Raw genomic sequence first — 27,232 nt, 5'->3', positions numbered from 1 at the left:
AATGACCGACAATTCTTGGAGCTAATTGCTATCAATCTTGGTAGGAGAAAATGAGAGGCAGCAAAGCTAGCTATTTCCAATTCTCAGCATGTATTACGTCCAGCGTATCCATATAGGTTTTTGGCAGGACTCAAACCTTTATGAAAATCATCAGAGACTTTTTTTGCCCTTGAAAATTTAATTTCCTTGCCTGAAGGTTCATGCATTTTCTCACAAAACTTGTAGAATCACGGCTCTTAAAATAATAACAACAACCAATTGGACAAGTCATGGGAGCTCATGGCTTTTATAATTTGTTTGCTTCTCGTTCAAAGCAGTAGTTTGTTGACTTTGATAATATCTTAATTTTCAAAATAATAATAACAAAGAAAATGATCTTAATTCACCAAGAACAAAAAAGAACTGCGAAATTGATCGTGTCTCTAACAATTAATTAATTAAACTCGGATGTAGATCATGAACTGATTAAAAAAGCTTTGGATTGAGACCTCTACCACCACGCAGGACGAGGAGCCAAACCATGGATAGACTAGGGCATGGCAGCACTCTTCTTTCTGTGGAGTTGATCAATGCGTGAAAACCCTAGAAATTAAAAGCCTGATATATGCACATGTGATTTTATACTCCATCGCAGCAACCTTGTGTCTCTCTCTTTCTCCATTAATTAATCTAGAGTCAAGACACATTTTCATCAAGATCCAACCTAGATAGCAACACCTCATTTGACTGTTATTTCAACTTACATTGACTACGCTTCCAAAACACAAGCTTGTCTAAATTTGGCAACGATTTCAAGTGTAACTAGGTTAGATTTAACTATATATCCATCTATATATATATATATATATATATTGCCAGTGAGTATTTTTTTCCAAGAGTTGCGACACTGTCAAGCCGATAACCCGCCATTACATGGAGGGCCGGCAACTCAGATAATACAAGTTCTTGTTTATAATTACCAAGTACAGGAAGGCATAAACAAGTTATTTTTCTTTTCATGAAAACGAGATTAATTTATAATGTTCCATCTCCTTTGAGATTCCATTTTTTTTTCGTTTTTTGACATGGACGTGCAATACAAGCACCACTAACTTCAAGTGGAAATTTATTTATATGAATTTTTGATATTTCTTAATTGTTAAATCAAGTTTTCTCTATCCCATCACTTAAATTAATAAATTAATGCAAAAGTTAGGTCCAATTACCGACCAACAATTAAAATACTAATACACATGGCATGCGAAAAGAAGCTAAAAAAATAAAACAAAGAAGAAAGTCGTGGAAGTTAATATACATCGAGGTCATCACCATATTTATTCAAATGCTCGAGCAATTTAATAATTAATTGGTGCTTATCTAAACCTTGTTAGTTTATTTATTTTTCTTGTTTTTGGTAATTGATAATCCAACCCTAGTTCAGAAAAAAGATGCTTTATAGCCTTGTTTGTGAATATTAAAGCTGTCGTTAACAGCATTTTTAAAGGTCAAATCTCGGGGTCCCATGGAAGGGCCGGGATTGTGCTCATATTATGATCTGATCTCCCCTCTAGTTTTCTTCTCTTTATAATATTCTTTTTTCAAATATTAGTAAACACTTCGAAGATAATCGCTGTTCGGCAATAAAGAGCAATAACGCAGCCAATAATTTTACCCAAAGGCGACAAGTTCTTGACAGAAGGATGCATGCAGCAGCTATGGTTTTTTTTTTTTTTTTTTGCATACGAAAATATGAAACAAATATGGCAACAGTTAAAGGAGAGGAAGAAAATAATGGGTTTGGTATTCTAGTAATTCATCCTCGCTCCCGGCACAATAAAGAAACACGAGAACAGCTTTCAGCATCAATCTCTTTCATCACTGCATCATTGACAAGCCAAGGGAACAATACAAGAGAATGAAATCCATTTTGCTTAAGCAGAGGATTGCATCGATGTACTATCTTTTGTTGCTTTGCAAGCTCTTTCTTCACTAGCCCCTGTTCTAAATATAACCAGGATTTGAGAAAAAATAAACAAAAATACAAGCATGAAATGCACAAGGGGCTATCCATTTACAGCACTGTACACCACCGTGTATTTGTGGGTTTTGCTTGTAACAGATAGAAGCTTATCAGGATTCAGGCCCCATAAGAAGGGGCATGCTTGCCTTAATCCACTCTCCTCTTTGCCCTTTTCCAGACATTTTTTGTTTTTCTTCTCTTGACAGCTTAATTTTACTTGCCATTCACTCAAAAATTAAAAAGAGAAAAGAAAACTGTAATTAAAATGATGGCAATAATATCATCTCTTGTCACTTTCCCTATCAAGAATTAAAAAAAGAGAAAAAATTGAGAAAAAAAGAGAGAGAGAGAAAAGAAAACCCCTCCCACTTTCAACTTTATTTAAATTATTTAATTTCCCACAAGATTCCAACCAAAACATCAATATCTTTATAATATATATAACATGAAATACAAATCTCCAATAATCATCGCACACATATATTCATCAATGCCAGCCTTTTATTATTATTTAATATTTCGATTTGCCATTATTATTATTATTGTTTTCTTAATCCCATTTCGGACAGACTTAGGGAAGTTAGGAACAATATTAGCTCAACAACAACTAAAAACCAACACAAACTTTCCTATTATTTTTATCGCAGAAAAAAAAAAACCATTTTCCAAATCAAACCACCCCACTAATTCAAAAAATCTAAATTCACTTTCACAGCTGAAATCCAATCTTCCTTTCTGCTCTCATCACTCTCTTTACTCTACAAAAAAATAAAAAATAAAAACACAAATTTTCTTTTCCTTTTTGCTTTTTTCCTTAAAACCCCTGTTAAGTTCTGTTTCTGCTTAACTTGGAGCTCTCTAATCTCAAAAATTAAGCTAAAAAAATCTCAAGTTTTTCAATTTTTTGTTTCTTTTTTAAAATTAAAACCTACCTGTATAAAGCTCTCTCTTCTAGCTCATCCCCAGCTTTTCTTCCATTTTTTTGTTCCTTTCTGGGTTTTATATTTTGGAGTTTTTTTTTTCCTCTAAAAAAGTAGGAATTTTTTAGGTTTAATTTTCAAGAAAAATCGAGACTTTTTAATATTTGGAGATGATTTGAGCTCAAAATCAAAATGGGTTTTTAGGAAAACTTGTCCAAAATATAATTAAAAAAAATCGTTTGAAGGGTTTAAGAATGGAAACAACTGTAAATAGTACTAGTGGTGGTGGTGGGGTTACAGTGGTGGGATCCGGTGCTCCCTCAGATTACCAAATCGCTCCCAGGTCCGACAACAACCCAAACTCAACACCTGGATCCGCGCCACCAGCTCCGCCTCAAGCTCCACCGCAAGCTCCACCGCCCCACCCGCCGCCTCCGGCGGGGTCTATGCCAGAGAAGAAGAAGAGAGGGAGGCCTAGAAAGTATGGTCCGGACGGGAGTGTCACCTTGTCTCCGAAGCCGATTTCGTCGGCGGCTCCGGCGACGCTGCCACCGGTGATTGATTTCTCAGCTGGGAAACAGAAGAAAATAAAGCCATTGAGCAAAGCCAAGTATGAGCTGGAGAATTTAGGTAACGAATGGATAAATTTGTCTATTTTATGGATTCCTTTTGAGCTGAAGTGTTTTGTGTTTGTTTTGTGGTTGAAGTTTGAATCTTGGTGAGAAATTTGATATTTGAGCTTAAGTGGTTTTTGTGCTTGTTTTAGGTTTAAAGTTTGGATCTTTGATGTTTATATCAGTCGTCTGTTTTAATGCAAGAGAAATTTAGGTGGTTTTTAGTAAGGGTTCTGTGAAAGTGGGACCTGTGAAATGATGCTTCAGTTGAGATCTTGATATTTGTGTTTGTGTGTGTAGTGGGTTTGGAAAAGAGGGCATGTAAGTCGGTGTGGTAACGAGGGAATCTTGCTGTTACGAGGGTGTATTTTGGCGCTTGTGTTCCTTTTTTGGGGAAAGAATTTGTGGTAGGTACTGTGGTTGGTTACCTGGTAAAGGTCTGGTGCTGTGTTTTGTATGGTTAACAGAATTGGAATAGAGAGAGGTGTCATCGCTTTGCTTCCAAAAGAAAGGAGGGAGTTTTTTGGTTACCATGTTTTGATCGTATTTATGGCTGGTTCTGTTTACGATATTATTTACCGGGGATTTTTTTTGGTTATCTTTTATATTCTTACCTTGTGTTATCATTTCCTGCCAAGTGGGTCTGGATGCAAGAATATCTGGATCTATTGTTTTGACCTGTCTTAGTTGCCGTACTTGCCCTTTTTAGTCTTCGTGGGCTGCTGCTCACTTGCTGAAGTTGGCTTTCCCCCCTGAGAAGTTCTCAAGTTTCCTACATGATCATACGAAATATAAGAATTTTGGTCAACTGTGACTGGTAAATGCCATAGCATATTCCTGATTGAGCCCGGCTATTGGGATCTTGCACAATCTAGTCAGAGAGTTGCGAGTTTTGACTTCTCATCTCTACCATCTCTGGTTGAGTTGGGCATCTCGGTTGCTTACTAAAATAAAATTTTCTGGATTATATGAAAAGATGGGAGTAATTTTTTTTGTAGTTCTCCATTTAGCTATGTAACTATCTTCATTGTTGCTGCCTTATTTAGAACTTTTGGCAAATTGCAGCAGAGACCATAAAATGCACTGCCTTTCATTTTTAGCAGGCCATCAGTGGAATGGAGTACCATCAATTTCCAACAAGCCATTGGCAGTGTATTTTAGTCATAGTCGGTTCCTTTTTTCCCGGTTTGCTGAAAATTTGCATATTATTTATCAAGTGTAAAGGGTTTGCTTGAAATTATTCGTTTACTATAATTCTTCCTCATTTTACCTGGTATTTGATTATTCCACATACAAAACTCATCAGTTTGAACTCTTGAGACCACATCTACTAGGCAGCCCAAGCTCTTAGCGATTATCTTCCCACCCCAACAGCAACAGTGCTTCAATTTCCTTCTTTCTTTCTGTTTTTAGGTTGCAGTGTTGAATCTGATCCATAAATGGAGATTCCCGCCTATGAGTAATCTAGTGGCTTAAACGTTACATTGGTTTTGCACCACTCCGAGGATTGTTGCATTTGCTTGGAGCGTGATAATAGCTTTCCATAATTATCTAGAAATTGGGTCATTAAGCTCTTCTCTTAACTAGGGAGATTCTGTACTTGGAGAGGCTCTTCTTTTGCTATGAGATGGCTTAGAAGTTTTCTTCTGGTTGTTTGAGTTAGTTACGTACATCCATGCCCCACAGGTTGAGGAGCCTTTAAATACCATTACAGAGAACTTCTACCTGGAGATTGAAGGATTCCCAAATATCTTTATACTGTTACTCAATTCATACCAGCCATTGATGCATGGGACTTTTCTTTGATCATGCAATTTTGCAAGTTCTTGACGGGCTGCAGGCATGTCATATTTTTATTGGTAATGCTACCTTAGAAGGCAATGGCAATTGTTTTTCTTTGGCCATGCCACCATAAGGTTTGATGTATTCTATGCCACATCAATTGGGTCTCCTATTGACAAGAGGCCACCCCAAATATGATGTCTTACCTGATTTTCTATTAAAGTAAGAATTCTGAATTTAAATTTCTTAAAATTTCTGCATTGATTTTCCTATTACCTTTGAGGTGTATTTTGTTGCTTGAAGACCTGTGAATTGAGAATTTGTTGCAGAAGGAGAATTCCCATGTCTTGGTTACTGATGCTGTGGTAATTTGTTCTTCTAGGTGAATGGGTTGCATGCTCTGTAGGTGCTAATTTTACTCCCCATATCATCACAGTCAATGCAGGCGAGGTATTTATTGAGCATAGCCAGTGTAGTTTTGTATTCATGCCCTGTATTGACATTGTGATTTTCGTTTTGTCATTTGTTAATATAAATGCAAACATAACATGACTTGTGTTTGAAAAAAGTGGTTGGGATTCGAGCCACTGTGAACATTGATCAGGATTTGCATATATTTCCAAAATAGACAAGGCATAAAAATTTAAAACTATGATTTGTGTAAGATTCCCTCATACCTTTTGAATTTGCCTGAGTTTTTTTTCATAACTTCTGATATGGACTTACATGTTTTCCTAGGTTTTAAGACTTTGTTGACTTATGTAAAGAGAATTTATCATTTTGGTTGTTTAGGACGTCACCATGAAGGTCATATCATTTTCTCAACAAGGGCCTCGAGCTATATGCATACTTTCAGCTAATGGTGTGATCTCTAGTGTTACGCTTCGCCAGCCTGATTCTTCTGGGGGCACATTAACATATGAGGTGAGGCATTTTGTCCTTTCTCATCTAGAATGATTTTTTCATCTACTTAAGCTGTTATGAATTATCTTGTTTTGTTTATGCTAGATTCTGATTCATGCTATATGATTTACATCTCCCTTTGATATGCTTAAGGTCTAGCCATTCCATTTCATTTTGTGTTGTTTTTCATCATTTTTCCTCTGCGCATGGGAATATGCAGTCCACAATATCAGTTCATCCCTTGGCAGTATCCAGGGATAATAAATTCACTTTGAAAAATTCTCATTTGGGTTTTTCATTCAAATTGGTATCTGCAACCCAGCTCATTCTTTCTCTGAAACAACTGTCTTTCTTTACTGTAAGGGTGCACTTCTGCATGAAAGTGATTGCAATTCTAACTTAAGAGTTACTGGCAATCCTAATCACGAAACCTTTTTCTTTCAACTCTTTATAGAATGGAAAAGGAACAAATGCTCGTGGTTGGTGATGTGTTACATGCATGTCCTCGTTCTTTTCATCCTCTCTCCTGCTTTTTATCCTTGTGTTCTGGTGTTGGCTATTCATCTAAAACATAACATTTGTAAAATGGATCTTGTTCTATTTTGCTCCTCTTACTGGTGCCTTTTAAACTTGTAGGTTGTGTTTGTTTTACGGAAAATAGTTCCAGAAAACCACTTTCTAAACTTTTCTATATTTATTTGTCATTAGAAAAGTTAGTCAATAGAAAAGACTTTCTAAACCTGGATTTCTTTATATTTACCAAGATATTAACAAAAATGGTTTCATCTTTTCAACAAAATTTATTTTAAAAAAAATAAATTCCATAACATACGAATAATTTTCACAAAATATCAAATGTAATTTTGAAATTTTACTAATTGCTCAGTAACTATACCTTTACTCTAAATCATTTTTTTTTTTTGAAGGATGAGTCACAACAATTTACTCCAATATCTCAAACATGATTAATTACCTGTTGTTCTGCGTTGTTGGAAATAGAATTCAAAACTCAAACTGCTTGCTAAGGTTAACTGATTTGTTTGGTAACATTGTAATATTATTTTTTGACTTTCAAATAGCTTATGCAGAGGAGAAGGTTATAAATAGTCTATTTATAAAACCCTTTACATTATGTATTCTTCTCTCCTTGTATGGTAGTAGAGTTGCATAATACTCACGTCTAATTAATCATCTTCAAACTGTCTGCTCACGAAATTTCATTCAGTTTATTTAAGGTTACGGTGGCTGTTTACTAAATAATTTTTTATATTAAAATATATATTAATAATTTTTTAAAATAATTATTTTTAACATTAATAAATTAAAATAATTTGAAAATATTAAAAAAATATTAATTTAAAATAAAAAAAATATTTTTTAAAAAATTAATTATTCTTTTTAAGATTTTATATTTTAAAATTACTTCATAATGATTTTATTTTTAATCTCATTAAAAATATCTTTCTTAATATATATAACAAACTTTCATTTATCTATTTCTAAATCTTTTAAAGATTAGAAAAGTTTTTGGCAACAATTCTATACTGAAATATGGTACATAATATTTAAAATCATAATTTAAAAGGATTGTCACAAATTGATGTTGTTCTTGCCGACTTGTTATTTTATATAAGTTGATTAAATATAAATATTAAATTTTTTTAATTTATTTATTATCTCCCTAATTTTTTGAGTTGTTCTATACTTCATTTTTAATAACTAGTAAATTCATCACTATATTTTTATATGAAATTCATAGCAAAATAATTACTAATTCATTAAAACTCATTTCAATTTATATATGTTAGTATATAATATTACTCATATACATATTAATTTAACAAACCTATAAATTATTATAAACCCCAATATTTTCAAAAATTAATTATAAAGAAATAAAATTAAAATTTGATAACGAAACAAATAGAAAGGATGAAGGAAATTTTCCTAAAACCAAAAGCATAATGAGTTACTTGTTTAACTAATTAATAGCTTAGGGTTTTAAGAGAAAGTTTGTAGAAAAAAGAGAGGCAGAGACAATAATGAAAAAATAAGAGTTTGGATCAATTAATAGCTAACAAAAAAGATTAACCTTGTAAAACTATTATATTAATACTTTAATATAAAAAATACTTTTTAAAAAAAACATTAAGGGGACAAAATCCTCGTCTTGACCTATTCTAGTTCTGCTATTGCTCATGCTAACGTAATATAAGTTCGTTTTCAACTCCTTTTTTTTTTAGATTAACGTGGGTGTCCGGGCTAGCTTGAGCGCACCACGACTAATCCCACGGGCCCTGAAGTTAATGACCATGTAAGTCTCCAGTGACCATCATATGAGCAACCAAGAACTCGAATCTGAAACCATAGAGGGAGCAAACTCCTTAGTCCCAAGTCTTTACCACTTAGCCACCATCTAGATGGTTCGCTTTCAACTCTTTATTACATGAAAAGGAAGTTAATCTACAAGTGATTCTTTCATGACAATCAAATGTCTTACATTCAAGATGACTATTACCAAACAACATTTAATGTGTGATAATATCATTTTATATTTACTTGATAAATTTTGTTTAGAATATAATTTTTTTATTTTTATAGTCACTTATCCTGATAAATTTTTCATCTTAAAAGATATTTATTCTATACTTCTAACATGAAGGACTTATATTCAATACAATAATCAAAGACCCGTCCCACGAGTTTATTAAAAATTCAATTATTTTATTTTATTTTATTTCCTATAAGAGTATTTTAGTCTCTTGACCTGTGTTGCGAGATTTTTCATATTAATTTAGACTAATTCAATGCTTTTATATTATTTTATATCAAGTTTATTCTTTATTTTTTTAATTATTCTTTTCCTCTTTTCTTTTCATTCTATTTTTAAATCAATTTTTTTAATCTTAATCTTCTATATTAAATTACCGAGAATTGAGTTCTTAAACACTCTAACAACATTTGAAAAGTTTTAAATTACAAACAAGATCAACTTGGCTAGCAAGGGAAATCGCGGGGCACCTATCTAGCACAAAGCAATACCGGCAGGAATGGGAAATAAAGTTGGGCTGGCCTCCAGTTAACAAACCGGCCTTTCGGGATTATCAGGGAAAAGTGGTGTGCTTGCAGTGATGAAGTCCAAACTGGCGGCGTGGGCTCATTCTTTGCCATTTGTACAATCGAAGATTGCAATTTCTCCATTGCGTGATCGTAGGTTACAAGTATGGGATCTACACAAGAACACATGGAGTTACAAGTATGGGATCTACACAAGAACACATGGAGCAATGACCGACAATTCTTGGAGCTAATTGCTATCAATCTTGGTAGGAGAAAATGAGAGGCAGCAAAGCTAGCTATTTCCAATTCTCAGCATGTATTACGTCCAGCGTATCCATATAGGTTTTTGGCAGGACTCAAACCTTTATGAAAATCATCAGAGACTTTTTTTGCCCTTGAAAATTTAATTTCCTTGCCTGAAGGTTCATGCATTTTCTCACAAAACTTGTAGAATCACGGCTCTTAAAATAATAATAACAACCAATTGGACAAGTCATGGGAGCTCATGGCTTTTATAATTTGTTTGCTTCTCATTCAAAGCAGTAGTTTGTTGACTTTGATAATATCTTAATTTTCAAAATAATAATAACAAAGAAAATGATCTTAATTCACCAAAAACAAAAAAGAACTGCGAAATTGATCGTGTCTCTAACAATTAATTAATTAAACTCGGATGTAGATCATGAACTGATTAAAAAAGCTTTGGGTTGAGACCTCTACCACCACGCAGGACGAGGAGCCAAACCATGGATAGACCAGGGCATGGCAGCACTCTTCTTTCTGTGGAGTTGATCAATGCGTGAAAACCCTACAAATTAAAAGCCTGATTTATGCACATGTGATTTTAGACTCCATAGCAGCAACCTTGTGTCTCTCTCTTTCTCCATTAATTAATCTAGAGTCAACACATTTTCATCAAGATCCAACCTAGATAGCAACACCTCATTTGACTGTTATTTCAACTTACATTGACTACGCTTCCAAAACACAAGCTTGTCTAAATTTGGCAACGATTTCAAGTGTAACTAGGTTAGATTTAACTATATATCCATCTATATATATATATATATATATATATATATATTGCCAGTGAGTATTTTTTTCCAAGAGTTGCGACACTGTCAAGCCGATAACCCGCCATTACATGGAGGGCCGGCAACTCAGATAATACAAGTTCTTGTTTATAATTACCAAGTACAGGAAGGCATAAACAAGTTATTTTTCTTTTCATGAAAACGAGATTAATTTATAATGTTCCATCTCCTTTGAGATTCCATTTTTTTTTCGTTTTTTGACATGGACGTGCAATACAAGCACCACTAACTTCAAGTGGAAATTTATTTATATGATTTTTTGATATTTCTTAATTGTTAAATCAAGTTTTCTCTATCCCATCACTTAAATTAATGCAAAAGTTAGGTCCGATTACCGACCAACAATTAAAATACTAATACACATGGCATGCGAAAAGAAGCTGAAAAAATAAAACAAAGAAGAAAGTCGTGGAAGTTAATAGACATCGAGGTCATCACCATATTTATTCAAATGCTCGAGCAATTTAATAATTAATTGGTTCTTATCTAAACCTTGTTAGTTTATTTATTTTTCTTGTTTTTGGTAATTGATAATCCAACCCTAGTTCAGAAAAAAGATGCTTTATAGCCTTGTTTGTGAATATTAAAGCTGTCGTTAACAGCATTTTTAAAGGTCAAATCTCGTGGTCCCATGGCAGGGCCGGGATTGTGCTCATATTATGATCTGATCTCCCCTCTAGTTTTCTTCTCTTTATAATATTCTTTTTTCAAATATTAGTAAACACTTCGAAGATAATCGCTGTTCGGCAATAAAGAGCAATAACGCAGCCAATAATTTTACCCAAAGGCGACAAGTTCTTGACAGAAGGATGCATGCAGCAGCTATGGTTTTTTTTTTTTTTTTGCATACGAAAATATGAAACAAATATGGCAACAGTTAAAGGAGAGGAAGAAAATAATGGGTTTGGTATTCTAGTAATCCATCCTCGCTCCCGGCACAATAAAGAAACACGAGAACAGCTTTCAGCGTCAATCTCTTTCATCACTGCATCATTGACAAGCCAAGGGAACAATACAAGAGAATGAAATCCATTTTGCTTAAGCAGAGGATTGCATCGATGTACTATCTTTTGTTGCTTTGCAAGCTCTTTCTTCACTAGCCCCTGTTCTAAATATAACCAGGATTTGAGAAAAAATAAACAAAAATACAAGCATGAAATGCACAAGGGGCTATCCATTTACAGCACTGTACACCACCGTGTATTTGTGGGTTTTGCTTGTAACAGATAGAAGCTTATCAGGATTCAGGCCCCATAAGAAGGGGCATGCTTGCCTTAATCCACTCTCCTCTTTGCCCTTTTCCAGACATTTTTTGTTTTTCTTCTCTTGACAGCTTAATTTTACTTGCCATTCACTCAAAAATTAAAAAGAGAAAAGAAAACTGTAATTAAAATGATGGCAATAATATCATCTCTTGTCACTTTCCCTATCAAGAATTAAAAAAAGAGAAAAAATTGAGAAAAAAAGAGAGAGAGAGAAAAGAAAACCCCTCCCACTTTCAACTTTATTTAAATTATTTAATTTCCCACAAGATTCCAACCAAAACATCAATATCTTTATAATATATATAACATGAAATACAAATCTCCAATAATCATCGCACACATATATTCATCAATGCCAGCCTTTTATTATTATTTAATATTTTCGATTTGCCATTATTATTATTATTGTTTTCTTAATCCCATTTCGGACAGACTTAGGGAAGTTAGGAACAATATTAGCTCAACAACAACTAAAAACCAACACAAACTTTCCTATTATTTTTATCGCAGAAAAAAAAAAAACCATTTTCCAAATCAAACCACCCCACTAATTCAAAAAATCTAAATTCACTTTCACAGCTGAAATCCAATCTTCCTTTCTGCTCTCATCACTCTCTTTACTCTACAAAAAAATAAAAAATAAAAACACAAATTTTCTTTTCCTTTTTGCTTTTTTCCTTAAAACCCCTGTTAAGTTCTGTTTCTGCTTAACTTGGAGCTCTCTAATCTCAAAAATTAAGCTAAAAAAATCTCAAGTTTTTCAATTTTTTGTTTCTTTTTTAAAATTAAAACCTACCTGTATAAAGCTCTCTCTTCTAGCTCATCCCCAGCTTTTCTTCCATTTTTTTGTTCCTTTCTGGGTTTTATATTTTGGAGTTTTTTTTTTCCTCTAAAAAAGTAGGAATTTTTTAGGTTTAATTTTCAAGAAAAATCGAGACTTTTTAATATTTGGAGATGATTTGAGCTCAAAATCAAAATGGGTTTTTAGGAAAACTTGTCCAAAATATAATTAAAAAAAATCGTTTGAAGGGTTTAAGAATGGAAACAACTGTAAATAGTACTAGTGGTGGTGGTGGGGTTACAGTGGTGGGATCCGGTGCTCCCTCAGATTACCAAATCGCTCCCAGGTCCGACAACAACCCAAATTCAACACCTGGATCCGCGCCACCAGCTCCGCCGCAAGCTCCGCCTCAAGCTCCACCGCAAGCTCCACCGCCCCACCCGCCGCCTCCGGCGGGGTCTATGCCAGAGAAGAAGAAGAGAGGGAGGCCTAGAAAGTATGGTCCGGACGGGAGTGTCACCTTGTCTCCGAAGCCGATTTCGTCGGCGGCTCCGGCGACGCTGCCACCGGTGATTGATTTCTCAGCTGGGAAACAGAAGAAAATAAAGCCATTGAGCAAAGCCAAGTATGAGCTGGAGAATTTAGGTAACGAATGGATAAATTTGTCTATTTTATGGATTCCTTTTGAGCTGAAGTGTTTTGTGTTTGTTTTGTGGTTGAAGTTTGAATCTTGGTGAGAAATTTGATATTTGAGCTTAAGTGGTTTTTGTGCTTGTTTTAGGTTTAAAGTTTGGATCTTTGATGTTTATATCAGTCGTCTGTTTTAATGCAAGAGAAATTTAGGTGGTTTTTAGTAAGGGTTCTGTGAAAGTGGGACCTGTGAAATGATGCTTCAGTTGAGATCTTGATATTTGTGTTTGTGTGTGTAGTGGGTTTGGAAAAGAGGGCATGTAAGTCGGTGTGGTAACGAGGGAATCTTGCTGTTACGAGGGTGTATTTTGGCGCTTGTGTTCCTTTTTTGGGGAAAGAATTTGTGGTAGGTACTGTGGTTGGTTACCTGGTAAAGGTCTGGTGCTGTGTTTTGTATGGTTAACAGAATTGGAATAGAGAGAGGTGTCATCGCTTTGCTTCCAAAAGAAAGGAGGGAGTTTTTTGGTTACCATGTTTTGATCGTATTTATGGCTGGTTCTGTTTACGATATTATTTACCGGGGATTTTTTTTGGTTATCTTTTATATTCTTACCTTGTGTTATCATTTCCTGCCAAGTGGGTCTGGATGCAAGAATATCTGGATCTATTGTTTTGACCTGTCTTAGTTGCCGTACTTGCCCTTTTTAGTCTTCGTGGGCTGCTGCTCACTTGCTGAAGTTAGCTTTCCCCCCTGAGAAGTTCTCAAGTTTCCTACATGATCATACGAAATATAAGAATTTTGGTCAACTGTGACTAGTAAATGCCATAGCATATTCCTGATTGAGCCCGGCTATTGGGATCTTGCACAATCTAGTCAGAGAGTTGCGAGTTTTGACTTCTCATCTCTACCATCTCTGGTTGAGTTGGGCATCTCGGTTGCTTACTAAAATAAAATTTTCTGGATTATATGAAAAGATGGGAGTAATTTTTTTGTAGTTCTCCATTTAGCTATGTAACTATCTTCATTGTTGCTGCCTTATTTAGAACTTTTGGCAAATTGCAGCAGAGACCATAAAATGCACTGCCTTTCATTTTTAGCAGGCCATCAGTGGAATGGAGTACCATCAATTTCCAACAAGCCATTGGCAGTGTATTTTAGTCATAGTCGGTTCCTTTTTTCCCGGTTTGCTGAAAATTTGCATATTATTTATCAAGTGTAAAGGGTTTGCTTGAAATTATTCGTTTACTATAATTCTTCCTCATTTTACCTGGTATTTGATTACTCCACATACAAAACTCATCAGTTTGAACTCTTGAGACCACATCTACTAGGCACCCCAAGCTCTTAGCGATTATCTTCCCACCCCAACAGCAACAGTGCTTCAATTTCCTTCTTTCTTTCTGTTTTTAGGTTGCAGTGTTGAATCTGATCCATAAGTGGAGATTCCCGCCTATGAGTGATCTAGTGGCTTAAACGTTACATTGGTTTTGCACCACTCCGAGGATTGTTGCATTTGCTTGGAGCGTGATAATAGCTTTCCATAATTATTTAGAAATTGGGTCATTAAGCTCTTCTCTTAACTAGGGAGATTCTGTACTTGGAGAGGCTCTTCTTTTGCTATGAGATGGCTTGGAAGTTTTCTTCTGGTTGTTTGAGTTAGTTACGTACATCCATGCCCCACAGGTTGAGGAGCCTTTAAATACCATTACAGAGAACTTCTACCTGGAGATTGAAGGATTCCCAAATATCTTTATACTGTTACTCAATTCATACCAGCCATTGATGCATGGGGCTTTTCTTTGATCATGCAATTTTGCAAGTTCTTGACGGGCTGCAGGCATGTCATATTTTTATTGGTAATGCTACCTTAGAAGGCAATGGCAATTGTTTTTCTTTGGCCATGCCACCATAAGGTTTGATGTATTCTATGCCACATCAATTGGGTCTCCTATTGACAAGAGGCCACCCCAAATATGATGTCTTACCTGATTTTCTATTAAAGTAAGAATTCTGAATTTAAATTTCTTAAAATTTCTGCATTGATTTTCCTATTACCTTTGAGGTGTATTTTGTTGCTTGAAGACCTGTGAATTGAGAATTTGTTGCAGAAGGAGAATTCCCATGTCTTGGTTTCTGATGCTGTGGTAATTTGTTCTTCTAGGTGAATGGGTTGCATGCTCTGTAGGTGCTAATTTTACTCCCCATATCATCACAGTCAATGCAGGCGAGGTATTTATTGAACATAGCCAGTGTAGTTTTGTATTTATGCCCTGTATTGACATTGTGATTTTCGTTTTGTCATTTGTTAATATAAATGCAAACATAACATGACTTGTGTTTGAAAAAAGTGGTTGGGATTCGAGCCACTGTGAACATTGATCAGGATTTGCATATATTTCCAAAATAGACAAGGCATAAAAATTAAAAACTATGATTTGTGTAAGATTCCCTCATACCTTTTGAATTTGCCTGAGAGTGTTTTTTCATAACTTCTGATATGGACTTACATGTTTTCCTAGGTTTTAAGACTTTGTTGACTTATGTAAAGAGAATTTATCATTTTGGTTGTTTAGGACGTCACAATGAAGGTCATATCATTTTCTCAACAAGGGCCTCGAGCTATATGCATACTCTCAGCTAATGGTGTGATCTCTAGTGTTACGCTTCGCCAGCCTGATTCTTCTGGGGGCACATTAACATATGAGGTGAGGCATTTTGTCCTTTCTCATGTAGAATGATGTTGTCATCTACTTAAGCTGTTATGAATTATCTTGTTTTGTTTATGCTAGATTCTGATTCATGCTATATGATTTACATCTCCCTTTGATATGCTTAAGGTCAAGCCATTCCATTTCATTTTGTGTTGTTTTTCATCATTTTTCCTCTGCGCATGGGAATATGCAGTCCACAATATCAGTTCATCCCTTGGCAGTATCCAGGGATAATAAATTCACTTTGAAAAATTCTCATTTGGGTTTTTCATTCAAATTGGTATCTGCAACCCTGCTCATTCTTTCTTTGATGGCGTGATTTTCACGGATGAGTGTTTGGAGCCTCAGCTTTTAGTTCTCTGAAACAACTGTCTTTCTTTACTGTAAGGGTGCACTTCTGCATGAAAGTGATTGCAATTCTAACTTAAGAGTTACTGGCAATCCTAATCACGAAACCTTTTTCTTTCAACTCTTTATAGAATGGAAAAGGAACAAATGCTCGTGGTTGGTGATGTGTTACATGCATGTCCTCGTTCTTTTCATCCTCTCTCCTGCTTTTTATCCTTGTGTTCTGGTGTTGGCTATTCATCTAAAACATAACATTTGTAAAATGGATCTTGTTCTATTTTGCTCCTCTTACTGGTGCCCTTTCAACTTGTAGGGTGTGTTTGTTTTATGAAAAATGGTTTCCAGGAAACTACTTTCCAAACTTTTCTATATTTATTTTTCATTAAAAAAGTTAGTTAATGAAAAACACTTTTCAATTAAAGAAAAATTTAGTTTGGTTTTCAGAAAAGTGTTTTCCTGAAAAATTTAGATGGAAAATATTTTTTGGAAGTTGTGAAAAATTTAAAAATATTATATTATTTGCTGATTATATCAAATTTGGTTCTCAAACTTTTGATTATCATATATATTTTGTTTTGAATATTTATTTTTCAATTTAAAATTTTAAAATTTAATTTTTATATTAACATTGGTATTTATTTTCATAATTGTTTTTTGTTTTTTTTTATTGAAATTTTTTATCTATTAAATTTGGTCCTTATTCTTTTTATTGTTACTTATTTTATTTGAAATAATTTATGAAATATTAATTATTATTATTTTAATTTTTTTATCTTTCATTTTTTTTTATAGATTTGGTCTCTATTATTTTGATTATTATTTATTTTATGTGAAATAATTTATGAAATTATATATATATATAATTTTATTATTATTCAACCTTTTAATTTATAAAATTTGTTCCTATTATTTTAATAAATTTTAAAAAATAAAATATTAATAAGTTATTTTTTAACTTATTTTCCATGATATAACAAAATATTAAAAAATATTTTTTAATTTATTTTCTATTACATTACTGAACATTAAAAAATAATTTATTTTTCTAGATTTTTTTTTTAAATACTTTTCAATAAACAAACAAACAATAAACTGCCTTTCCTCACCAATTCAATATTGGATTTGAAAACACTTTAGGACTTTTGGTTGCCTATCTCATTCTATCACCTCATGTTGCTTGTACTTTGTAATTTCCACTATTAATTTATTATTGGCTGAAATACTAGCTTTTCCTTGTTTTCTTCCAGGGTCGCTTTGAGATATTGTCTTTATCTGGTTCATTTATGCCTACTGAAACTGGAGGAACAAGAAGCAGATCTGGTGGGATGAGCGTTTCATTAGCTAGTCCAGATGGACGAGTTGTAGGTGGTGGAGTTGCCGGTCTGCTGGTAGCTGCAAGTCCTGTACAGGTTTGGCTTGTCAAATTTCACTGTTTTCCTGTCTCTTTCTCCTTGATCCCAGTGCACTGTAAACTGTTGTGGTGCTAAACCTGTGTAAGAAATAATGATCGTCATGGATGGTTTTCGACAGAGTTCATGACACGTGCTGTCTTTTTTCTGATTAGGTTGTAGTAGGCAGTTTTCTGGCTGGGAACCAGCATGAGCAGAAGCCAAAGAAACAGAAGCATGATTCATTATCAGGTGTCGTGCTGACTGCAGCCATTCCTATATCTAGTGCTGATCCTAAAACCAACTTCTCATCTTCCTCGCATCGTGGAGATAGCTGGTCTCCTTTGCCTCCTGATTCAAGGAACAAGCCGGCTGACATTAATGTAACTTTGCCAGCAGGGCAATAGGGTTCACCTCACTGGTACATCAAAAGGTTTGTCACTGACAACAACGGCATTCAACCACGGATCCTAGAAACTCACCTTCACACCTTCCTGTGTTATTTTATGTTATCTTATCAAATATTTATCAGTACTGGCATGTCGATTTTACCTATTTTCTTTTTCAGGTAGAATTTTAGTTAGCTGATTAGGTAGGCGCCTGTTGCTGTTGTGTCATGTAAAATAGCTGATGTAATATTTATCCCTCCCCTTGAGTTGCCTTCCTTCGGATTGGAAATTATTGTCATTGCTAACATTTCATCTACTCTTTTTGAAAGGCACTTAATGGTGCTTTACTGGAAGCAATATTGGAAATAATTGTAATGGCACTTTCAAATCTTTTTATTCTTTTATTGATTCTGCTTTCATAGATTTTTTTTTCCCCTAACAAGTAATACTGGTTCAGCTTTTTGGCCACAGTTCAAATATGTCTTTGTAGTTTGTACAGTTCGAAACCAATTTATAAACAAATAGGCATAGAAACCAATTTATATATAAAAAATATTTTAAATGACTCGTCAAATTGATGCAAAAAAAGATGTTTTAAAGATTATTTAGAGAAACAAAATCTAATCTAAGTCCATTCAATAAGTCCATTCAACAATATCTTCATTAAAAAAAAAATGTGTTAACATTACGAAGAATTCAAAAGAGTGTGTTGAAAACTGTCTGCATTTTAGAGGAAAACATAGATCATTGTGGATTAACTCAGTGAACTGTTTTTTTTCTTTTTTCGCCCTATTAAAATTCTCACTTTGGTTGCCAAATATTTTTTTTTTTTCAGTTCACTCAAATGACATTAAACAGCTCATCTACATCCACAATAAACTAATTGTCTTTCAGCCCCCCGATTTTTTTTTTCTCGTTTTAAACAAATTCAGAGATATTTCACAAAAAACCATAAAATAACGCAAAAAATCAAGCAAACATCGAGGGGGTTTTTTTTTCCTATTGCTTCATGATGTGCCAACGACCTGGTCAGATGAAACAAATGTGCTGGGCAACCTGCTACTCAACTCGCTTCACGAATCCTTGTAGAGGGTAGAATACTTTTATTACATTTAGTTCACGGAACTCTCAAGGTAAAGCTTCTAAGCTACAAGAAACCAGATCAAGAGGGATACTTCGATTGCGTTTTAACCTCAAGTATGCCATGACAATAATACACACCAAAGCGAACGTCACAAATATACATTTAGTGATAATCACAAGGAGAGAGACACGGGCATTACTCATCATGCAATATGCATACATTTTCTTAGGCTGAGCATGTTTTTTAGAAAATTGACTAAGAGAACTGACAATGAAGCATGTAGAACTAGAAATCAAACCCATCAGACCTCTTCCTTCATAGTATGACGGGGGTACAATTGAAAACATTTTAATTGCATAACCAATTTGGACATTTTTATGCCTTCAAAAAGCTGTGACTAAGGTGCTAGTAAATTCAAACAATTCTGAATTAAATAGCTAGTTGTACAAGCAGACAGAAAATTTTGGTAGTTTATAATGCCCATCGGCTAATAACAACCATCAAATACACTAACCAAGACCTGCTGATGCATCACTGGGACCTACATCAGCATCTATTCGGGGTGGCCTGATTATGCGATCAATGAGACCATACTCAAGGGCATCTTGCGCTTCAAAGCGCTTCATTCTGCTCAAGTCTTTGCTAATCTGCAATTCAGTAGTAAAACATGTTTTTAAGCGAAGCAGGCCATATGACAGAGTAACAAGCATCCCAAAAATGCAAGTTTAAAGAAATGATGGGAAAATAGACTGTGAGATGAGAAGATTAAGATGTGCCACATTATTTAGTGCAAAAAGTATCACAATAAACTTTTAAAGGGGAAATTTATATGCACATCTTTGTTCAGCTAGTATTTCAATCTAGGTTGTGGCCAATAGCATATCTAACAATAAATCAAGTTCACAGAATGAATCAACCAATAAAGTACTAGGAAATCAAAAACTAACCTTTTCAAAAGGCTGTCCTGTCTTCTTAGATAACTCGTTGTAAAGATAGTCCCTGATTCTAAGAAGCTCATTTGCTTCATTACAAATGTCATCAGCCTGTGAGAAAAATGTCACATGTTTCATATCATCCCAAACATGTACAATAAATTACATATGGATAATATCTAGAACAACTTTTAATGAGAGATGACATTCATACCTGACCCCGAGCAGCCCCAGCTGGTGATTGTAGAGCAATTCTTGAAAGAGGCATTGCAGAGCGATTTCCCTTTGATACAGAACAAGAATCATACAAAGTACACCATAAGAATGACATGAAGCTGTTGAATTGTAAAGAGTATAATTGAAGGGGCATAGCTTAATATCCCTGGGTGGATAAACCCTACACAAATTCGATCAGGCCTTTTCATAGACAAAATTATACGAACATATGATAAAGCTAAAATTTAGTGTAGGCAGTAAAGATATTTGCTGCTATTCTGTCGAACCTCGCAAATTCATAAGTTAGAGGAGTCACTCCCCCAAACTATACCACATTTAAGCTGTCTTGACTTCACAATGACCAGGTGGGTAATAGCAGTGGAGCATTTACGGGTGGTATTGGTCTCTAACACCCCTCAAAACACTAAAGCACAAAAAATTTCCCAAATCCCTATGATGCCTTAAATTATTTATTTTTTGAGCCTTTACGAGATGTTCCCCCAAAATCAATAGCAAAGCATCCCTAGGTACTGGTAGGAAAACTTTCATCAATACAGATTCCAATAGTGAAGATATTACCTTTTCCCCAGCTGTAAGAAGAAAGCCTGCTAGGTTATAGGCAAATCCCACACAGTGGGTACCAACAGGACTCTTCAAGCTCTGCATAGTGTCATATATGGCCAAGCTTGGAGTAAGCTGCAAATAAGAAGCTTTTCAGAAAAAGAGCACAATAATAGAGGCAATAGGAATACAAAAGAGCAGATACTTCATAGTTTTTTGGAGAGGAATTGCTAAGCAAAGGACTTACATCTCCACCAGGACCATTGATATATAAATACATCCTTTTGGAATCATCAATTGTGTCAAGGTATAACATTGTGGCCAATATTTGGTTGCTAAACTCTTCGTCTATATTTTGTCCAATGAAGAGAATACGCTCTCGATACTGAAACCAATGAATTTGGTCAGTTTTAAACCTGTCTAAAGTAAATAAATAAAAGCTACAAGGTCCCGATAGTGCTCCACTTACTAGGGCATTCCATATATCAACCCATTGCCAGGTTCCCTCCCCAGGAGTTCTATAGGGCACTCTGGGAGTCCCTATAGGCATCATTTTAACTGCTGCCCGTGTTGGTTTATGATTACGAGTCCTGTCAACAGAGAAATGTACCATCCATAAAACATGCATGCCAAAACAAAATGTTGCATGGAGATGAATATCAAGCAGGGATCAACTGCACTTTATGAACATTTAAAAGGACAAACAAACATTTAATCTTTATTTATATACCAACAAAATATAACAAATTAATTCAAACTTCAGCTAAATACAATCTCTCTATAGTTGAAGAACGCTGTAAAGATGCCAAGAAACATGCCATGATGGATGCTTTCACACAATGTCTCGACCATAAAATCACTTTTTCCCATGAATAAGAAATCAAGTTGAAATTCAACAGCTAAAAAAGATTTTATGTTGATTCCTAGCTCATAAGCCAAGCAAGCAACCCCAACAATACACAAAAAATAAAGTGTTTGTCAAATTTACTCATTTATCTTTTATCGAATCTCCAAATCAGTGTTCCTTATCTCCAATTCCATACCCACTAACACAAACACATGCAGAGTATCAAAGTTTATCACAGGCTAATATTTCTTATCCCCTAATCGTGTAATTGAAAATAAAAACTGAAAATTAGTTACCCGCATTGAAGGCTCTTATTAACCTTTCCATAAAACTCTGCTGTTAAATTAGGTCTCCCAGTTGCATACAGACCTAAAACCAAAGGGAAAAAAAACCCGGAATTAGAAAACAAAGGGCAAGGGAAAATAGTTTCAGAGAATAAGAGCAGAGAGTGAAGGAAAGGAGCAAACTTGGAAATTGAAGCTTCAATCCTGAATAAAGTTTGGTTCCACAACTGAAAAATACAAAAGCTAAATTAACATTAAATTGGATGAAAGAAGTTGCATACTTTGCATATTTATGTAGGCAGAGAAGGATGGAACCTGAGAGAAGGCTGATTGAGGTTCGCATTAAGAGAGGATGCCATTTTCAGGAAGAAGATGAAGTGATGTTTGGAACGAGGATTGGGCGGAAATTTTAGGTGCTTAGAATAGGATGGTGCCGCTACTATTGTAACCGTTTCATCAACGAATGTTGGCCGTATCTTTTGAGGCTCGGCTTAAGCAATGTCCATATCTTCGTAAATGCGGTGCAAAGTCAGTTTTTAAAATGATTTTGCATTTGAAAATATATTAATTTAATTTTTTATGTGTTTTTTTAATAATCTCAACACCCTAAAATAAATTTATTAATTAAAATTTATAAATATATTAATTTTATATCTTTTTAAATGAAAAATAAAACTGATTTAAGTTACCTCAAATAATTTCTTTTTCGAAAACAGATTTGAGTTACTATTATTCCATTTTATTTAGTTATCACTAGATTTTATTTTTATGGCCTGTAATGTTGGAGAGTAAATTACAATGCTAATCTTTATTAAGTTTTAATTAAAATAAATAATTATAAGACTTTTAAGGATTCAAAATCTATAGAAGAAAATGTATTTTTTAAGTAAAAGTCTTTATTTTTTATTTATGTTTTTTTATGTATGAAAATAGATTTTTATATTAACAATATCACTTTTAATAGAAATCCAATGTAATTAAAATAAATATTAGCAAGAATTTCAATAGTTTAAATTAAGATGGAAAAAAAATATTTTTTGACAAAAAAATCTCATTTACTTATTATATTTGTTTTTGGTAATATGTCTTTTGTATTAGTAGTATGTTTTTTTAAAATGAAAACTTATTATAATCTAGAAAGCAAGTTTCAAACCAAAAAAAATCATGTTTTCTTAATTTTTATGAGATTGCATGAAAAAAATAAAAAATAATTAATTTGTGAATACTATATAAAAAAATAACAATAACAAAAAAAAAATTTATTTTATTCTCTTTGAATATTGACATATAATTTTCCTGCAACTTATTGTATATTACACTCATGTCCTATTATTTGGTCAAAATTACATTTATTTATCAAGTTTTAAAAAATTACAATTTATATTCTAAACTTTAATGTGTGCATAAAAGTATACATCCTGCATGCATCTAGTGTGCTTGAAAAAAATCAACACAAATTGTTTAATTATTTACAAGTTAGCCATTATTTCTTATTCAATGAATAAAAAGTTTTTAAATTTAATATTATAAAATTTATATTGAATAAAAAAGATTTAGATATTACAAATTTGTCATTGAATAAACAAAACCTGACCCATCTTCTTCCACCTATCTTTGTTTCTCTAAACACCAAGCTTAGCCACCACCTTCCCTTCCCTTTGATCCCTCACTAACCACCATCTCCAACCATAAACCCGCAATCTCACCCATATATATACCACTGAGCTCAAATTTAAAAAACTAGTGTTTTAATTTAGTGTTAAAGCTTTTTCACCCACTTAGTTCTTATTTCATGTATGCACTTTCGAGATCTCACTGTTGTTCTTGAGCTCCAAGTAAGTCTTTGCGAATACCATTGGGCAACCAGCTCATTAGTTTCATTAAAGACAAATTGTTAGACGACGAAGTCTTCTTCTTGGCCTTTCTCTCGTGCAAAATCTTATTCTCTGCATGAATTCTGACATTCTTTTATGGGCAAAATGTAATAAATTGACAGACTATACAAAGGAAAGGACGAACTTGCTGGCATTCTTTCTATCAGATTGAATGTTCATGATATTCTATGAAGTGCAAAATATACCAAATACACAACTACATGTATAAATATCATGAACGTGGGTACCCAATACTTCTTTCAGGATTATTACTATTATTATTCATTGAAACCCCAATCTCACACGGCCACAATATCCCTCGAAACTAAACCATTCTACATCCAACAACAGTAAAACCTCTTAGCGGAGACTCCAGCTGCAGTCACCTCAGGTTTCTCAGGCTTCTTCTGCTTCACTTTCTTTTCCTCAGACTTGGCATTCTACTTAGAAACTCCAGCATCGTAACTATTGTAGTAATCATCATAATCAGATAGGTGGTAGTGCTTCGATCTCGATCGAGTATAGTGAGATTTTATGAATTTCTCTAAAAGTACTAGATAAGAGGTGGATTACATGGAGAAAGGAGATGATTGAGAGGAGACAACAATTTCTCTAAAAAATGCAAAATCAGATTTTACATTTTTTCCTTCCCAGTATAATAAAAAAATTGGCAGCAAACGGTGCATTATTTGTTGCAACAATTTTTGGCCACCTTTGATTATGAAAAAGAGGAGACAAGTTTTTAGCTCTTTATAATTCATTTTTCAATTTTTTCTTGATTTGAAAAGAACCCAAAAACATAAACAGCAACAATATTGTTTTTCAACCCCAAAACATCCTCCAATCACTATAAAAACTAAAATAAAATAAAATCCATGAAAACCTTATAATTCTTGATTTATTTTTTTAACATGTTTACATGGTAAAACCATCTTTAGTGAACTCTACTTTTTAATACAAGTTCAATAATACTAAGATTTTTTTTTTTTGTGACTGAAATGTGATTGATCATTCTTTTTTTTAATGATTTTCTCTCTCATCTCTTAAAACTCAAGAACTGAAATATGATATATATAAAGATTGAGAATTGAAACATAAATACCTACAATTACATGGACCACGTATGTAAATGTTGAAAATTTCAAGGGTTAAAATAAACTTTCATATGCAAAACATGTATCGCATCTTACCATGCAATTTACAATATTTTGTCTCAATTCTATTTTTGTTAATAATTCTAATGTGATTTGGGAGGGTCATCCGCTATTATAGTGTGTTTGGTATTGCGGTAGCTGTTGTGATTTGAAAAAAGTTATTTTATAAAAAATACTTTTAGTTGAGGTTGGTTTGAAAAAATAGATGTTTGGTTAAAACTGTGATTGAAGAAAAAATAGTTTAATATGTTTGGTTAAGAATACTTTTGAAATTGAGATTATAAAATAATTTTAAAAAATATATATTAATATTGATGATTTTTAATTTAAATATTATAGATTTAACTATTACTATTATATCATGAAATAAATAATACTTTATATAAAATATTTTTTATTATTCTATTAAATATTTTAAGAGCGCAACAACATAGGTAAAATATAATCAAGAATAAAATTGAGATTGCGATCAAATTCTGTAAATATTATATCATCAAGCAATTTCCGTCTAATTTATGTAGTGTCATTGAATAATGTTTAACACTAATTTTTTTTAATAAAACACAATTAAAAATTGGACCCGATTCAACGCATTTTTAGCTGTTCATGGAGCACATTCCACAATTAAAAATCCAGCCGGAATAGTGGAGCACATTCCACTGTTCATGGAAAAAAACCATGAACAATGGAACATGCTCCACTGTTCATGAGTTTCTAGCTTAAGAAGCAGCAATCTGTTGCTTCTTGCAAACTTGTGGCCGTGCCACAATTAACAATAGGCCGCACCAGTAAAAATCTACTGTTGGAGCATTACCAAATAAATAAGTTGCTGTGGTTGTTTCAAAAGCAGAAGCAACTACATAACCAAACACCCTCTATATAGCCTAATGAATCACTTAATTGAAAAAAAAAAACTTCTTAGATATCAACCTCATTTGTTTCTAAAAACACTTTCTAGTAAATCACTTTTTTTACTTTTCAAAGTTTGTTCACAAAACAAAACTATTTTTAGTGAACTCTACTTTCTAATACAAACTTATTGGTAGTAAGATTATTTTTTTATGACTAAAATATGATTGATTAAATTCCTTTTCTTTTCTATTATTTCATTTCTTAGAACTCAAAATTTAAAATGTGATAAAAAAGGGACTAAAACATGAATACCTAGAACTATATAGACCAAATATATAAAAGTTGAAAATTTTAGAGATTACAATGAACTTTCACATGGAAAAAAAAACATTTTGTTCTACCATGCAACTCATGGTATTTTGTCTCAAATTTGTTTTTGTTAATAATTATAATTTAATCTAGGAGGGTTACCCTTTATTGTATAGCCCAATAAATCACTACATGAAAAAAAAAAAAAAAACCTTTTTAGACATTAGCTTTGTTTATTTGCTGAGAAAAACTTTTTTAGAACTACTTTAGATACTTTTTAATATTTAATATTTAGTTATATAAAAAAATAATTCTCATTAAGCCATATTTTCTAATACAAACCCATAAACACTAGAATAATCCATTAATACCAAAATCATCATTTTTATGGTCAAATTCTCTCCTTTTTTTTTCTTTGGTTACTTTCTTTCTCATGTCTTAGAACTCAAAAACTAAAATGTGATAAAAATAAAGATTAAGGACTGAAACATAAATACCCAAAATTATATGGCCCAAATATGTAACAGTTAAAAATCTCAGGGATTAAAATGAACTTTCATGTTCTACCAAGAAATTCACAGTATTGTCTCAAATCTATTTTTTTTAATAATTATAATGTATTTTGGGAGGGTTACCCTCTATCTAACATCCCATCAAATCACCTTATGTCAAAAAAAAAAAACCCACTTTCCTTAGCCTGGAACTCTATTAGTTTATGGAAAATACTTTTTTTATAAACCACTTTCTTTAACTTTTTAATATTTGATTACATGGCAAAATCATCTTCAGTGAACTCCAGTCTCTAGTATAAACTTATTAACACCAAAATTGTACCTTTTGTGATCAAAATATAGTCGGACAAATTCTTTCTCTTTTCACTCTCTTTTCCGGCGATTCTCTCTTTTATCTTAGAACTTATAAATTGAAATACAATATAAATAAAGATATAAATACCCAAAACTACATAGACCACATATGTAAAATTTAAAAATTTCAATAATTAAAATGAACTTTCACATGCAAAAAATGCATCATGTTCTACCATGCAATTCACGGCATTTTATCTCAAATATTTTTTTATTAATAATTATAATGTAACAGGGGGAGGGTTACCCTCCATTGTATAGCCCAACAAGTCACCCTGTGAGCTTAAAAAAACCCCTTCTTAGACACAGTTTGCTTTCAAATGATGGCCAGGAGTTCACTTATTTCTACGACTTATTGAAAATCAAAT

The 27,232-nt window shown here is 33.3% G+C and overlaps 3 protein-coding genes and 1 long non-coding RNA gene across 4 annotated transcripts; 2 read left to right on the top strand and 2 right to left on the bottom strand.

Moving 5' to 3' along the window:
• The first annotated feature begins 1,785 nt into the window (after positions 1-1,785).
• LOC105129118 (formin-like protein 2) lies at positions 1,786-6,344 on the top strand. The gene is made up of 4 exons (XM_011031064.1): positions 1,786-3,549; positions 5,698-5,765; positions 6,108-6,239; positions 6,324-6,344. Exons 1-4 carry the CDS (start codon positions 3,174-3,176, stop codon positions 6,342-6,344), a joined length of 597 nt encoding a protein of 198 aa, XP_011029366.1. The 5' UTR covers positions 1,786-3,173.
• A 5,529-nt stretch (positions 6,345-11,873) lies between these two features.
• Positions 11,874-18,289, top strand: LOC105128945 (proline-rich receptor-like protein kinase PERK9). The gene is made up of 5 exons (XM_011030802.1): positions 11,874-13,063; positions 15,211-15,278; positions 15,623-15,754; positions 17,356-17,517; positions 17,673-18,289. Exons 1-5 carry the CDS (start codon positions 12,676-12,678, stop codon positions 17,901-17,903), a joined length of 981 nt encoding a protein of 326 aa, XP_011029104.1. The 5' UTR covers positions 11,874-12,675; the 3' UTR covers positions 17,904-18,289.
• On the bottom strand, positions 13,574-13,995 carry LOC105128944 (uncharacterized). The gene is made up of 2 exons (XR_842976.1): positions 13,916-13,995; positions 13,574-13,884 (listed from the first exon to the last, which is right to left on the bottom strand). It is a non-coding gene; the product is annotated as an uncharacterized LOC105128944 (long non-coding RNA).
• A 966-nt stretch (positions 18,290-19,255) lies between the features above and the next one.
• CLP2 (CLP protease proteolytic subunit 2) lies at positions 19,256-22,265 on the bottom strand. The gene is made up of 9 exons (XM_011030801.1): positions 22,125-22,265; positions 21,993-22,036; positions 21,822-21,894; positions 21,148-21,268; positions 20,926-21,063; positions 20,697-20,813; positions 20,116-20,184; positions 19,917-20,012; positions 19,256-19,616 (listed from the first exon to the last, which is right to left on the bottom strand). Exons 1-9 carry the CDS (start codon positions 22,166-22,168, stop codon positions 19,479-19,481), a joined length of 840 nt encoding a protein of 279 aa, XP_011029103.1. The 5' UTR covers positions 22,169-22,265; the 3' UTR covers positions 19,256-19,478.
• Positions 22,266-27,232: the final 4,967 nt, after the last annotated feature.

Source organism: Populus euphratica, unplaced genomic scaffold (assembly GCF_000495115.2).
Source record: "Populus euphratica unplaced genomic scaffold, PopEup_1.0 scaffold48.1, whole genome shotgun sequence".
Classification (NCBI taxonomy): Eukaryota; Viridiplantae; Streptophyta; class Magnoliopsida; order Malpighiales; family Salicaceae; genus Populus; species Populus euphratica.
Note: the sequence above shows the minus strand (reverse complement) of the source record. Positions and strands in the feature narration are given on the sequence as shown.

What these genes read in the sequence shown, in the direction of transcription:
- LOC105129118 (XM_011031064.1), top strand. Translation starts at nt 3,174, where the DNA reads ATGGAAACAACTGTAAATAGTACTAGTGGTGGTGGTGGGGTTACAGTG. An exon ending in GTATGAGCTGGAGAATTTAG is followed by an intron (nt 3,550 to 5,697) that starts GTAACGAATGGA and finishes TTGTTCTTCTAG; the next exon opens with GTGAATGGGTTGCATGCTCT. An exon ending in GGGGCACATTAACATATGAG is followed by an intron (nt 6,240 to 6,323) that starts GTGAGGCATTTT and finishes TGTTTATGCTAG; the next exon opens with ATTCTGATTCATGCTATATG.
- LOC105128945 (XM_011030802.1), top strand. Translation starts at nt 12,676, where the DNA reads ATGGAAACAACTGTAAATAGTACTAGTGGTGGTGGTGGGGTTACAGTG. An exon ending in TCACAGTCAATGCAGGCGAG is followed by an intron (nt 15,279 to 15,622) that starts GTATTTATTGAA and finishes TTGGTTGTTTAG; the next exon opens with GACGTCACAATGAAGGTCAT. An exon ending in TAGCTGCAAGTCCTGTACAG is followed by an intron (nt 17,518 to 17,672) that starts GTTTGGCTTGTC and finishes TTTTCTGATTAG; the next exon opens with GTTGTAGTAGGCAGTTTTCT.
- CLP2 (XM_011030801.1), bottom strand. Translation starts at nt 22,168, where the DNA reads ATGGCATCCTCTCTTAATGCGAACCTCAATCAGCCTTCTCTCAG. An exon ending in TCAATGGTCCTGGTGGAGAT is followed by an intron (nt 20,814 to 20,925) that starts GTAAGTCCTTTG and finishes TCTTATTTGCAG; the next exon opens with CTTACTCCAAGCTTGGCCAT. An exon ending in CAGGACAGCCTTTTGAAAAG is followed by an intron (nt 19,617 to 19,916) that starts GTTAGTTTTTGA and finishes ACTGAATTGCAG; the next exon opens with ATTAGCAAAGACTTGAGCAG.